Source organism: Quercus robur, chromosome 9, assembly GCF_932294415.1.
Source record: "Quercus robur chromosome 9, dhQueRobu3.1, whole genome shotgun sequence".
Taxonomy (NCBI): domain Eukaryota; kingdom Viridiplantae; phylum Streptophyta; class Magnoliopsida; order Fagales; family Fagaceae; genus Quercus; species Quercus robur.
Genome location: NC_065542.1, coordinates 42,479,008 through 42,492,299, shown reverse-complemented (window position 1 = coordinate 42,492,299; position 13,292 = coordinate 42,479,008). Strand labels below are relative to the sequence as shown.

The window sequence follows — 13,292 nt, the reverse complement described above, 5'->3', positions numbered from 1 at the left end:
AAGGCAGGGACAGTTTGGGAAATTAAGAATTCAACGCCCCTGACTCACTCACGTCCTCCTCTTCCTCTTCTTTAGCCCACAGCACTCTATTCTCAGTCAGTCATCGCATCAACACAACACAACACAAACCCAACACTCTTGGATTGTCTCAACTCTGATCACTTTCCGTACGATCTCTCTTCCCGATCTATAACCCTTAGGGTTTTCACAAATTCAATCAATCACTCACACACATATGCACCACATTCCTATATACACACATATATGTATGAATGTGTATCTGAAATTGTTGTTGATTTTTCATATTCTTTTTGGTTGTTGGTGCAGGAATGGCCAGAAACCTAGGGGCATTTCTGGTGCTAATTTTGGCGATTTCGATCTGCGAAGCCGCTTCGATCTTTCAGCCAATCTCAGATTCTCACCGATCTGCGGCCTTGGAGCTCTTCTCTCCCACCGATGGCACTTTCGGAAGGTCAATTCAACCCTAAACTAACTCCTCATTCTTTGATTTCTTATTCCGCTTTGTGTTTTCGTTTCAAATTTCAATGGCTTTCTGTTTGGTCGCTGAGAAAAGCTCGAGAAATGGAGAGAAAACGGAATTCTAAATCTGCAGGGTAAATTTGAATTTCAATTGGAAGGGTTTTAGGATTTTAGTCACGAAAAATGTAAGATTTTAAGGTCAATTTTGAACCCTCAGTTTTGTATCTGGTTGATTTGAATTTTCTGATTTGGTATGGTTGAAGAAATGGAGAGAATATGGGATTTGAAGAGTGGTCAATTTATGTTTAGGGTCTTGGGATTTTATAAATAAAATGTATGATTTGAAATTCTATTAAACCCTAATTAAACCCTCACTTTCATAGCTGTATTGTGATTTGAAGAAATGGGGATAAATGGAACTAGAATAGTCTAATTAGAGCTGTTGGGATGTCTTTTATATAATATGCCTCTTTCTTTAGTTAATTGCTTTTTCATAGACTTGAAATTTTAATGATTGTATTTGATGAAAATTAACTATGTGGTTTAATATGTTACCAGCTTAGAAGAGACATATGAGGCCTTAAGAACATTTGAGATTCTTGGAATCAAAAAAAGGCCTGATATAAGCACCGCTTCCTGCCAATCTGTATCAGAAACTCTTGGGTCATCAACCTCGTCTTTAAAAGATGTATTCCATGCATTGAAAGTTAACAACATATTGAAATGCAAGGTTAATGACGAAACATTCCAGGTATTATTATTATTTTTTGCCTTTTTTTTACTGATGAATTGTTTGCATTTTGCAAGTCATTGACTTTGAAGAATGCGGCAATATGTATCACTAATGCTTAACTACCTTTTCCTTGTGAAGGGCGTGGCCAAAAGACTTAAGGCTGTTTTGAATGATGCAAGTTCGTTGCTTGACTTCTACTACTCAATTGGAAGCTTGGTACTCATTAAGGTAACTAGTTCTAATTTTTTAGAATGAAGTTTACATTTTTGAAATTCTTGGTTCTTCCTAAATATTGATTATTTTTTATTGGTATTACACACCTACCCACCAGATTTTGAACCAGTGCTCTACCCCATTTTTATGGGGGAGGAAATGCCATTTGAACTAGAGTTCACTGGCTATTTGACTGAAATTTTAATTTATCTATCAAACAAACAAAAGAAAAACTTTGAAATTTCTCCAGTCCCTTTTAAATCTCCTCTTTTTGATTCAATTATTTCATTGTAAAATTGTTTTTTTGTACTGAATATTGATGCCTTTGAAAGGGCCTATACTTTTTGGAGGTTTGTAACCTTTAGCTTGTCCACTCTTAGCGTAGCATCTTTATGTAATTTTGATTGGTGCTTGAGCTTCTAACATGATTTTTTTAATTGGTTTTGATGCAGGACCAAAATTCTGAGGTTGATGTGCTTCTTCATGATGCTGATGGAGTTTTCCGCTCCATTAAGGTTGGTTTTTATAGCCCCTACTATGTAGCGGTAATTCTAAGGTGGTACTAGGTTTGGTTCTGTATACCCCCTGGAACTTGCCATGTCAGGTGAGCCTTAGCACTTTCTTCCTCAAGTGCTGATGTGGTGAGATTTGGGTGGGCATAGGAGATTCAGTACTGGAGCTGATTCCAGTCACTCTTTTTTATTTCCATTGTTGACATTGACTGTCCCAAGTAAATGAAAAGATTTATATTGTGAATCTTTGAGCTTATATCACTTATTATTGACAGGCTTTGAGCCAGAGTGATGGAAGGTGGCGCTATAGTTCAAATAACCCTGAGTCTAGTACCTACGCTGCTGGTAATGATTTATCAGGCGCTATAGTTCAATGATTATTTTGGTATCAGCTTTGGTCTTATAACTGAAGTTAGGTCTTAGCATGAGATGGTTACCAATTGCTGTATTTTGATATTTAGGACTCTTTGAATAAGCTTATACTCACCACCTGTGGTCATCATTCTTCTTTCAGGTTTAGCCCTTGAAGCACTTGCTGGAACTGTGTCATTGGCATCTTCTGAGATTGATCAGTCTTTGGTAATATAAAAGTTCTTTTGATCTTTGTTTTGAGAGCAGCTTAGAATGTTCTATGAATGTGAACAACAATCTAATATTGTACCATTTATGTTGATCAAGTCTTTTTTTGTTTACTTACCTCCTGGAGTAGTTGTGACTCAGAGTGAATAAAATTTTATTGTAATAAGTTTTATTTAATTTAAATGTCAATTGTATTTTACCATTAGTCCATTGGATTTTATTTTACGTCTTTTTTAGCTGTTTAAGTTATTAATATTTTAGTCCATTGCATTTTGGCCCACATCAATTAGAGTTAGGATTTATCCTAGTAGTCTATAGAAGCATGCTATTGTACTCCTATGGTGACAAGTTATTGATAATTAAATTTCTATTGGAAATTTTCCGATACCTTGGTATTGATTCTAGGCAACCCTAGTTGATGATTCTTAGGTTTCTATCCCACTTGGTGTTGATTCCTAGGTTTCTCTGTTTTTCTGCAAAATGCTTTTTTCTGAGTATTATGTGCTGCATCAAGGTGTTGCTTTTCAAAGTTTCTAGATTGCTATTCCATGAGGAATTTTATCTGCCACAACTTTTATAAATCTAGTAGTCATCTTCCAATGAAGTCAACATCATTATGTGTAGGGAAATGTTTATAAGTATGTCCGTGAAATTTTGATAAGATGGTATTTCACCAAAATTCATAAAACTGGCATTTGATTATTTCCATGGTGCTTAGGTAGTTACATGGTGATTCTTCTCATGTGTTCTTAACAGAATGGTAGTGTAGTTTGAAGTTATCATTTCTCAATGATTATTTGAAAGTATTACTTCAGTATGACCCTATTTGAAAGTATTAGTTCCAACTTCCAATAAAAAAACTACTAGCTTCAACTAATTTGGCAATTTTCCCTATATTGTTAGTTTCAGCCATGTTCTTAACAAATACTGTGCCTACTGATTTTAATTTTTCAGTGCTTATGGTTTTGAATTTGAAAATTCTAAATGGAACATCTTTTAGGTTTGTATTCTTTTTTCTTTTCCCCCCTGTTTTAATAATGTTGGTGTTGAGAAGAATTTAATAGCCTTTTTGGGTGAATTGAGGGACAGTACTACCACTGCCTACAGGGGTAAATTTTAATTGATCCCCCTGTATTACCCATCCATGCCCTATTCCTCATCCAAGCTGAACTTAAATGACTCATTACAGCAACCAAGGCTGGAAGACTGCTCATAAATGGGGCTCTAATTTTCCATTATATATACTTCCATTTTGTTCATGCCTTTACTGTTTGCTGGTGTCCTGGTGCACTTGCATATAATACAAAAGAGTGTATACGTACATGTGTATATATGTAATATTTGTATGAAATCATACTCTATCTATGGTTGTCTTTGCTAATGTTTGTTGCTTGTAATGTGGATGTGTCATCTACCTGTGTATACTTCAATATTCCATATCTTACATATGGTTATCATTAGCAGATTATTACATTGAAGAATGATATAGTGAAGCTCTTCGACAGTATTGAGAAATATGGTATGTGTAGCTCTGCCTTTTTCCCCTTAAAAGTTTCTGTGTTTCGATAACTCTATACTTATACTTTTCAAATAATTCTACTCATTGTCCATATCACTTGCTTTACTGCAAGAACTTACTAATATTATTCTTGGCTATAAGTTGTGAAAGAAGTTTTTGTTCCGAGTCCTACATATCTAAGAAATTTTTCTACACTTTGCTAGCCCATTGTTTGATTTATTATGGCTCAATGTATGATGTGCCACTTTTCTGAAAATTGTTCAACTCATGGTGGTCAAAGGTGAGCCGGGTGCTTGCCTAGGTGCCTGGGCAAGGCAAGGCACCACTAAGGCTCTTAGACGAGGTGCCTTTAGTGAGGTGCTCTCCTTTTGAGCCTAGGCAAGCAAGCAAGGTGACTGCCTTTGGCCATGAAAAAGGCGCTAAGGCAAGAGCCTCAAAATTTTTTTTTTTTAATTTATACTTTTTTAATAGATGCTTGTTGTGAAACCTATGATTAGATTATTAATTTACTGAAGCATGTTACAAAACCTATTGTTAGATTAATAAATTTATAGAAACCTCTTGTGAAACTTATTATTAGATTAATTAATTTGTAGAAGTTTGTTGTAAAACCTATTGTTAGAATAATTAATAGATTGTAAGCCATGTCAAGCCTATTTTGAAATCAATTAATAAACCTAATTTCATCATGCAACACAGTTAAAAAAAAAAACCTGATTATACAGTATTATTTCAATATATTAGGTACATATGATTTAAGCTCCATATGTATAATAACTATATTTAGAATTTGGCACCTTGTTTTCCTTTTTGTCACTTCACACCTTGGGCGATACAAGGCCTAGGCACCTTAAGGTCTTAACTACATCAATTCAACTAAAAAGGATGACTTCTGGTGATTTTGGTTGTAATTAGGGATCATATTTGTGACTTACAGCTTCCTCAATAGTCTTTACCATAACTGTGAAATTGTAATATCATGGGTAGCTCACTTATATCCATTGACAATTTGTGTGTTAATGAACCTCTTGCACTGGTTCATAGCCCCCACCTAGATGATTTTGAAAATTGGACTTGGAACTCGCTTGGTTGGGTCCATTGGAGTAAGCTGTGGCATTGGGTGGTGATTGACAGCGATATGTAATTCGCATTGACAGGTGGACTAAGAATACATAAACCCTGTGTACAAGAGGTCCCCTTTCTTTCAATAAAATTGCTCACTACTTGTTAAAAAATGTGGACTAAGAATACATAAATTCTGAAAGCTTCAATGTATTTTGTGCCTTAGGCTGCAAACGTTAAGACTAAAGGAAAACCTTAGCTTTGAACCCCCCCAACCAAAAAGGAAGTAAACAACTTATCCACTGAAGGCAGGGTGGCTGTAGAAAATGAAATTAGTTGTGATGGTTTGGTCTTGTTGAGCAGAAAGACGAAGGAATATATACCAAAGTGGAGCAATGTGGGGTATACATGAGAGGGCTGCAAGGGGAAGGCGATGCTTAAAGTAAGCATTGTCTGAGGCAATTAGGGAAGTAGGTAAATACTGTTGAGATAGGTCCCCATTAGAATTTTGCACATGGGAAATTATGTGGTGAAGATTGTAAGTGGCACCTTTTAAGAGTGAGGTTCCTTAGTATCATGAGGTGAATTTCTTGATCTGGACAGTTGTATGTAAATCTTCCACATATTGAATATGTTACTAGTATGGATAGAATTGCATTTTGTGCGTGCACTTGCAAACATTTACTTAAACAATTTGAAGATTTATGAAACAGAAGGATTTTGATGAGTCCATTTTTGGAATTATTAATCCATCTGTTGTCTGTTTTCAGTCTCATAGTTACCTCATTTAACTATATCGCCTGTCTGCAGATGATGGATCTTTTTACTTTGACGAGAAACTTGTTGATGCACGTGAGCATCAGGGTCCTCTTTCAACTACCTCCTCAGTTGTCCGAGGGTTTACAGCTTTTGCATCTGTGACTTCTGGAAGTATAAATGTTAGTGGGAGCATACTTGTTTTGCTGGATTTCATGTTGCCTATCAGGAAAAAAAAAAAAAAAAAAAAAATCTTAGAATGTCTCCTGATGCTTCAATTTTGGGTTGCAGGTTCCTGGCGACAAAATATTGGGTTTGGCAAAATTCTTCCTTGGTATTGGAATTCCTGGCAATTCCAAAGACTTCTTCAACCAAATAGACTCGTTAGCTTGCTTGGAAAGCAACAGGCAAGTGCTTTTCTGACAGTGTTCTGTTTCTTGCTCTTTTTATGTATCATACTTATAAGATGATATTACACTTGTTTCTATGGTGAGGTTTTTCATCTGTAGCTGTTTATCAAGTACTAGTCTTTGGAAAATAGTTTGTGTTTCTATAACCTATGGCATGTTTCATTAACATTCTAAAAAATTGTTCTAAAAATCATTGAAAACTTGTTTTGAGAATTCATTCTCATTGTTGGTTTTCTAACCTGCAACACCCAACTCCAATTCCAACCATCTCAGCCACATTATCTCCAACTTGTTCCCCATACCTTAAAAGTTCTGAGTCTGCCCCTTTGAAGACTCTGCCATGTTGGGACTCATCTCCAACTTAATCTGTGCAACCTTGTACTGTCCAGTCATTGATTTGGAGCAGTGGGCCAGTGGTGAGGCAGTGACTACAAGACCTAGATAGTAGAATGGATGGAACTCCAGAAGTGAATTCTGGATTATATGGGTTTTGGGGTGAGTGCAAAGCCGTCTCCATCACTGTTGTCTTATGTTCCCCGTGTAATTTTGCTGGAGATGGAGGAATGGTGCAACATTATATTGCTCAATAATTTCATGGCTGATGGTTTCAGATAGAAAAAAAGAGATGGGGGGGGGGGGGGGGGGTGGGGAAGCGAGCTGGAAAAGAAAAGGTGGGCAGTGGCATTATTTATAAAATTGGCGGAGTCCGTGTTGAAAACAGCTGAAAACACCTTTTAGGACATTTGCATAGTGATTTTGAGAACAAAGTTTTTAAGTTGTATTTTTGCAATCCCCCAACCAATCAAGTGTTTTTTTTTAGGTAGGACCCACCACTTTTTAATTATTAAATCATGACTTGTTTTAAAACAGGAAATTAAACAACCTCCTATTATCTAATGTGTACAAAAGCATCTTATATTTCTTTTTAATCTTTCTTGTTTGATTCTTTAGTTTATATTTTCCTTCATTGTTTGTTGGTTGGGAAATGCAAAAATTTGGATATGAAATGCTTCTGATTTTCTTTCTAATGGAGCTATACAACAGTTTTGAATGTGGCTAAGCTTTACATGGTAGTTTACTATAATTTTTTGTTTGGATCATGAAGTTACAAATTGGTGAGTTATTCTCTTCCAATCATTTAATTTCTTTTGCTGATACAGGGTGTCTGTCCCACTGATTTTGTCCCTTCCAGCTACAGTGCTTTCATTGACCAAGAAAGACCAGCTCAAGGTTTGTTTACGAATTTTAGTACATGAGAAGTTTTCTTCATACGTCATACACTGGGTTGAAAATTACAAGCCCAATGATGGTACTCTATAAGCGCAAAGTACTTGATTTTCATCCTAGTTGTCAAACATAAAGCTCTAATTTCTCATGTTATATTTACCTGTATCTGTCTGTGAAATACAAAATGATGCATCTGCATGAATCTCTAATCACCTTTGCATCAAAGTTTGTTATTGTGTTTTATAGGGCTCTTATATTAACTTAAATTGTGCCATTTTGTAAAAATTTAATAAGGTTAAAGTGAATACTGTACTTGGATCAAGTGCACCTCCTCTGACGGTGAAGCTTGTGCGAGCATTCATTTCTGGTACAAAGGATTCTTCTGTAATTGAGAGCCTGGTAAGCAGTGACTTATTTTTCTTTTGGCTTTTTGTTGGGAAAAATTTATTATTTTTCCTATGATTTGCTTGTTTTAGATCATCCCTGCCGTTGATTGTCTTATGTGCCTTGTTTGAATGCTCTTTGTCATTTGTGTTATAATGGCACAGGAACTTAAGTTTGACCCAGAAACTGCAGTACATTTCTTGGATGTTTTGCCAAAGAGTGTTGATGTTGGAAATTACAAATTTGTTTTTGAGGTAAGCTTTTCTGTGTTTGATTTTGGGTTGAGTTAATGAAGACTTAAACTACATGCAGTTTCAACTCACTACATGTTGAACTGAACTTTTTTGTAGATTGTGCTTCATGATTCTGAGGATAAAAATGTTTATGCAACTGGAGGACAAACTCAAGTACCAGTCTTTGTTACAGGATTGATCAAAATTGACAATGCAGAAATTGCAGTACTTGATAGTGACCATGGCAGCATAGAAACTCAGAAGAAGTATGTTACATCATCCAATGTATTTCTACTGTTTTCGGCTACATTATAGATTTCTGCTGCTTAGTCACCTTTTTGTTGGATTCTTTTAATCACAAGATTTGTCCATACTTGTGTGATGGTGTTGTTACTTTAATATATTTTGCCTTATTTCTCTACTATTCTTAACTTTGCTTCATGTGTATGAAATTAATTTGGTGTATCTTCTATACCCTGGATCTGTTCAGGCTAGATCTGGCTGGGGAAAATGCTGTATCATTATCAGCAAACCACCTCCAAAAGCTGAGACTATCCTTTCAATTGGCCACTCCTCGTGGGAATATTTTTAAGCCACATCAGGTTTGTTGTTCTTTCTGGCTGCCTCTTGAATAAATTATTTCCCATATTTAGTTTGTTGAGGGGTTTGTTTGGCTGCAGGCATTTCTCAAGTTGAGACATGAGACCAAGGTTGAACACATTTTTGTGGTGGGGAACTCTGGCAAACAGTTTGAGATAATTCTAGTTAAGTTTCTTGGATCGACTGTTTAATTTTAATTAATTAATTTAATGAATTTTCTCTCTCTCTCTCATGCACACACACACACAAAGACACTAAGTGATGTCCTACATGAATGCTGATATGGCATGGGTATGAGGTGTTAAACTTCTGGCCTCAAATTGTTGTGGACTACAGCAAAGATGGTGCGAGTCTGCGAGATGTGGTCGCACTATAAATATGTTTCTGTTATCTTTTCATATACTTTGCTTGCTCGCTTATATTACTTGGCTTTAAATTTGATATGAACTATTTTGGTGTTCAGGAGGTAGTGCCTATTTTTTCAATAAAATATCATTGCTTGTAAAATAATTTTGATTTAAACTTGACCTTTTTATTGTCACTGGCAACTAAACGCTTAAATGTCTAGGCAATCAGTCAATCCTGTAGCTGATTAATATTTTAGATATTTATCACTTATTATAAAAAAATATTTTAGAGACACTCTGATTATATTCTGTAAGATAATGTAGAACACACGCACCCCCAAAAATACACAATTCACATATAATGCTTCAGTATGGTACACCTAATATTTTAAATTGTGCAACAGCTTTCTATGCTTAGAAAGGAAACCTGACAGTGACATTAAAAGATGTATTCAACATGAACAACATGACATAATTATTTGATCTGGAAGGGTGCCTATAGCAGCTCCTGTATGTTCTGGGAAACTGGAAAGCATGTGCCCTATTCACCATAGGAATTTGTGATCTGTGATTTAGTGAATAATCTATTTTAGTCCGATTTTCTGTCACACTGTTTATGGACATTTGTCAAGATTTTTTTTTTTTGGACTAAATCGTTTGATGTAGGACTTGTTTTCAATTGCATGCAGATATCTACCAGCATCTATTTGCTAGCTCACTAATCAATGAACCAATTATGCTATTACCCATGGTTTTTGGAAAATACCGTTCCTTATTTTTCTCATCTTTGGCAATTTATCTTGCAGGATTTTCTTGGACTCGTTGAGAAGTTTTTCTATCTATCTGGCAGATATGACATTGAACTCACTGTTGGTGATGCTGTTATGGTAAGCTTTGCTTTTTTGTCTCAAAGTTTGTCAATCTGTATTTTTTTGACAGTCCAAGCAAATTTGTTGTGTTCCAGGAGAACTCCTTTTTGTGGGCTGTTGGCCATGTCGAACTAGATCTACCTGAAGCACCTGAGAAGGCACCCCGCCCTCCTCCACTGGCTGTTGATCCTTCCTCAAGATACGGGCCCAAAGCGGAGATAACCCACATCTTCAGGGCTCCAGAAAAACGTCCACCTCAGGAACTCTCTTTAGCTTTTCTGGGTCTTACCCTTTTGCCATTAGTTGGATTTTTGATTGGGGTGAGTTTTTTTTACTGAGAATTCTCAATAAATTATTTTTAATTGTAATATCATGTTCTCAAAACTCTTGTTGGCCAATTAAAGTTAGTTTGACTGATTGTTAAGTTATATAGGACCAATTAATCTCAGATATAAATTTTCAAGTACTGGTGAGCTCAAGTTGGTTGTTAAGTTCTTGTTGCCTTGGACATCAAAAGTTTAACACAAATAAAGATATGGCAATTTGCTTTGAGCACTAGCATTATCTTAAATTAGTCTTTGACCGGTTTTGTTATTACCTAGTTGAGGTTGTGTGGCCAATGACTGGTTGTTCTAATGGCATTTAAGGAGCTTGCCAACTTAGTTGAGAGTGATAGGTTTTGTGACCAGCTCATGTTTTGTTAGGAGTGGGTATTGTATGTTGTATATGATGTGCACACATTCTCTATTGGGATTGTTAAGCCACTAGTGTTCATTGGCCCAGTGTTAGTATGATTTGCCTCTTTTGTTTGTGATGAAGTTGTTCACTTATTTTAGAGTTCCTAATAGTTTCTTGGACGTTGAGTGATGTGTGTTAACCTGCTTTGATGTCTTCAACAGCTGTTACGCATAGGGGTGAACCTGAAAAACTTCCCTACTTCAGCAGTACCTGCTACATTTGCCCTCCTTTTCCATCTTGGCATTGCAGCTGTTCTTTTGCTCTATGTACTTTTCTGGTTGAAGGTATGTCTTACTTTGTGCTTTTATCTGCCCTCATCTGGACTTCGACTTCAAGTCAGCAAGTCTTTATTACTTCTGCCTAATAATTTGATTGCCTTAGTTTGATTTGAGGACACTCCTTCAGAATCATTGGAAAGTATAATCTTATGATCTTATCCCATTTATTGTTTCTTACACGCTTTTGTGTTTTCTTGCTTCTTTCATGTACAGTTGGATCTGTTTATTACATTGAAGACTCTTTGCTTCTTGGGTACTTTCTTGATGTTTGTGGGACACAGGATCCTTTCCCACCTCGCCTCAACATCTGCCAAATTGAAATCTGCTTGAAAGTGAAAGAAGTTTCCTTTTCTTAATAGATTGAAAGAATGAGGGATTTGTTGAGAAACAGTGGGTGCACTTCCTATTCAATTTTGTAGGACCCTTTTTGGTAAATTACGTTATACATGTTTCTTAAATTTTAGCGCAGACAATGATAACGTATATTCAGACATGGAACCACCTTGTTGTCACTCTCTCTCTAACCAGTTGCTAGAACATCTATGTTTTTGCTATTTATGTGCATATCCAATGAATTTTATTCGTTGTTCCGGTTCTAGGAAACGCCCCATATAAGCCATGCTCCTTTTTGCCCATATGTACTGCCAAATTGTCTATATAACTGGCATGCCAGAGTTGCCTCCTTCCCGGTCCTCTCATACTAGTTCTATAATCTAGACCTGGACCATTAAACCCATGGCAATCCACCATCGCTCTTTATTGCCAAAGCAACCCATTCTATACCTTGAACACAACAAACCTGGTGAGCAATCATACTTATGTGCTTGAACCTTGTGTACACATGAGGAGGGTTTTGCATATAATGTTACATAAGATGACTTGTGAGACTCGCAAATTTATGGTAAGGCTTGGAGAATTCTAGAAAGATGAAACATGCAAATTAGCTTACAACAAGCGCAGCAAGGCAGCAAGATCAATCACATAAACCCCCGCTCATGACATATGTGCATCATCAGCAAAGTATGAAATAGGCGAAGTATTGTACAGCAAGGGATTATAGAAATAAACAAGTATGGAGCAGTGAGGGTGATCAATGGAAACCTAGTTCTTGGAAAACAGGAAAAGGTGGCATCTAAAGGTGGGATAAGTTAGAAGGTTTCATTGCATTACACTTCACTCTTAAGGTCATAATAAACTAGCACTAGTCTCAAAAACTTAACTTTGCTCGATATATTTGATATTTACAATGAGAGCAGGAAGATTTGAATTCTTGATGTCTTAATTGAAAACATCCTGAGTTGTCAACCAATTAAGCTACAAGCTTTACTATAAATTACAAAGAAAGCTTACATATCCTTGTGTTGATAAGAATAATGAAATGGTTTCTTAATTTTTAAGTACGAAATGTCTTTGTATGGTTTTTTTTTTTTTTGTTTGGGGGGCGGGGGGGGGGGGGGGGTGTGTTTAAATTCATCGTTGAATACATACCTAACACATATATACCTTAACAAAAGGTATTTATTATATAAACTATACTTTCACAAGAGAGTAGCATATATATACCTTAACAATAGGTATTTTCAATACTTGGAGACAATATTAAAACTCGTGTAGAGCTTTAAAAAAAAATCAACAACAGCAACAACTTACAAGGCTAAGAATGAAAAACAATTTTGTATACAAAGAATGGAACAGAGGGAAAGATGGAGAGTGATAAATTGTGAAGGATGGTAGCAGTTATATTAGGCTAAGGCTAGAAGATAGAAAGTGCAAGATGCATAGTTTCGTATGCAAAGTCAGTAGTGGAAAAGAGGGAAAGATGGAGAGTGATAAAACTGTGAGGGATGATGGCTATGTAGAATTAAAAAAAAAACATGATATGACAAATTGACAACACAATTAAATCAAATAAATTTGTTGAGATTTTATTGAACGAACATTGTTATATTTCTGTGTTCCAAGAACTGAAATACACAAAGTAAAAGATGAGAATCTCTTAATTTTTTTTAGGACAGTGTATTACACACTGGTATCTTGGTATGCATCATCATACAAGCGTATAAATGCACTAAAATTATAACTTTAAGTCATGTTTTGACTATTTCAGTGCACTTATACAGTATCTACACTACACAAGTGTAACAAATAACAATATACACATCTTTAATGAAATGACGACAATGAACGAGAATCTCCTTTTAATTTTTACTGCATGGGTAGGTTTGAATCTTTTTTTTTTTTTTTTTTTTTTTTTTGACAAGATGGGTTAGGTTTGAATCTAAAGCATGGAGATCTCTAAATTTGTTTTAGCATATATGTCTGACAGAATCGCTCTAATTCAGTAATTGTGTT

At 35.8% G+C, this 13,292-nt stretch overlaps 1 protein-coding gene across 1 annotated transcript; it reads left to right on the top strand.

Moving 5' to 3' along the window:
- On the top strand, nucleotides 1-11,452 carry LOC126698487 (dolichyl-diphosphooligosaccharide--protein glycosyltransferase subunit 2). The gene is made up of 20 exons (XM_050395754.1): nucleotides 1-167; nucleotides 328-472; nucleotides 1,039-1,231; nucleotides 1,352-1,441; nucleotides 1,879-1,941; nucleotides 2,214-2,283; nucleotides 2,453-2,517; nucleotides 3,982-4,036; nucleotides 5,909-6,036; nucleotides 6,146-6,261; nucleotides 7,425-7,494; nucleotides 7,786-7,890; nucleotides 8,040-8,129; nucleotides 8,226-8,374; nucleotides 8,599-8,710; nucleotides 8,789-8,872; nucleotides 9,862-9,942; nucleotides 10,020-10,244; nucleotides 10,824-10,946; nucleotides 11,154-11,452. Exons 2-20 carry the CDS (start codon nucleotides 330-332, stop codon nucleotides 11,268-11,270), a joined length of 2,079 nt encoding a protein of 692 aa, XP_050251711.1. The 5' UTR covers nucleotides 1-167; nucleotides 328-329; the 3' UTR covers nucleotides 11,271-11,452.
- Nucleotides 11,453-13,292: the final 1,840 nt, after the last annotated feature.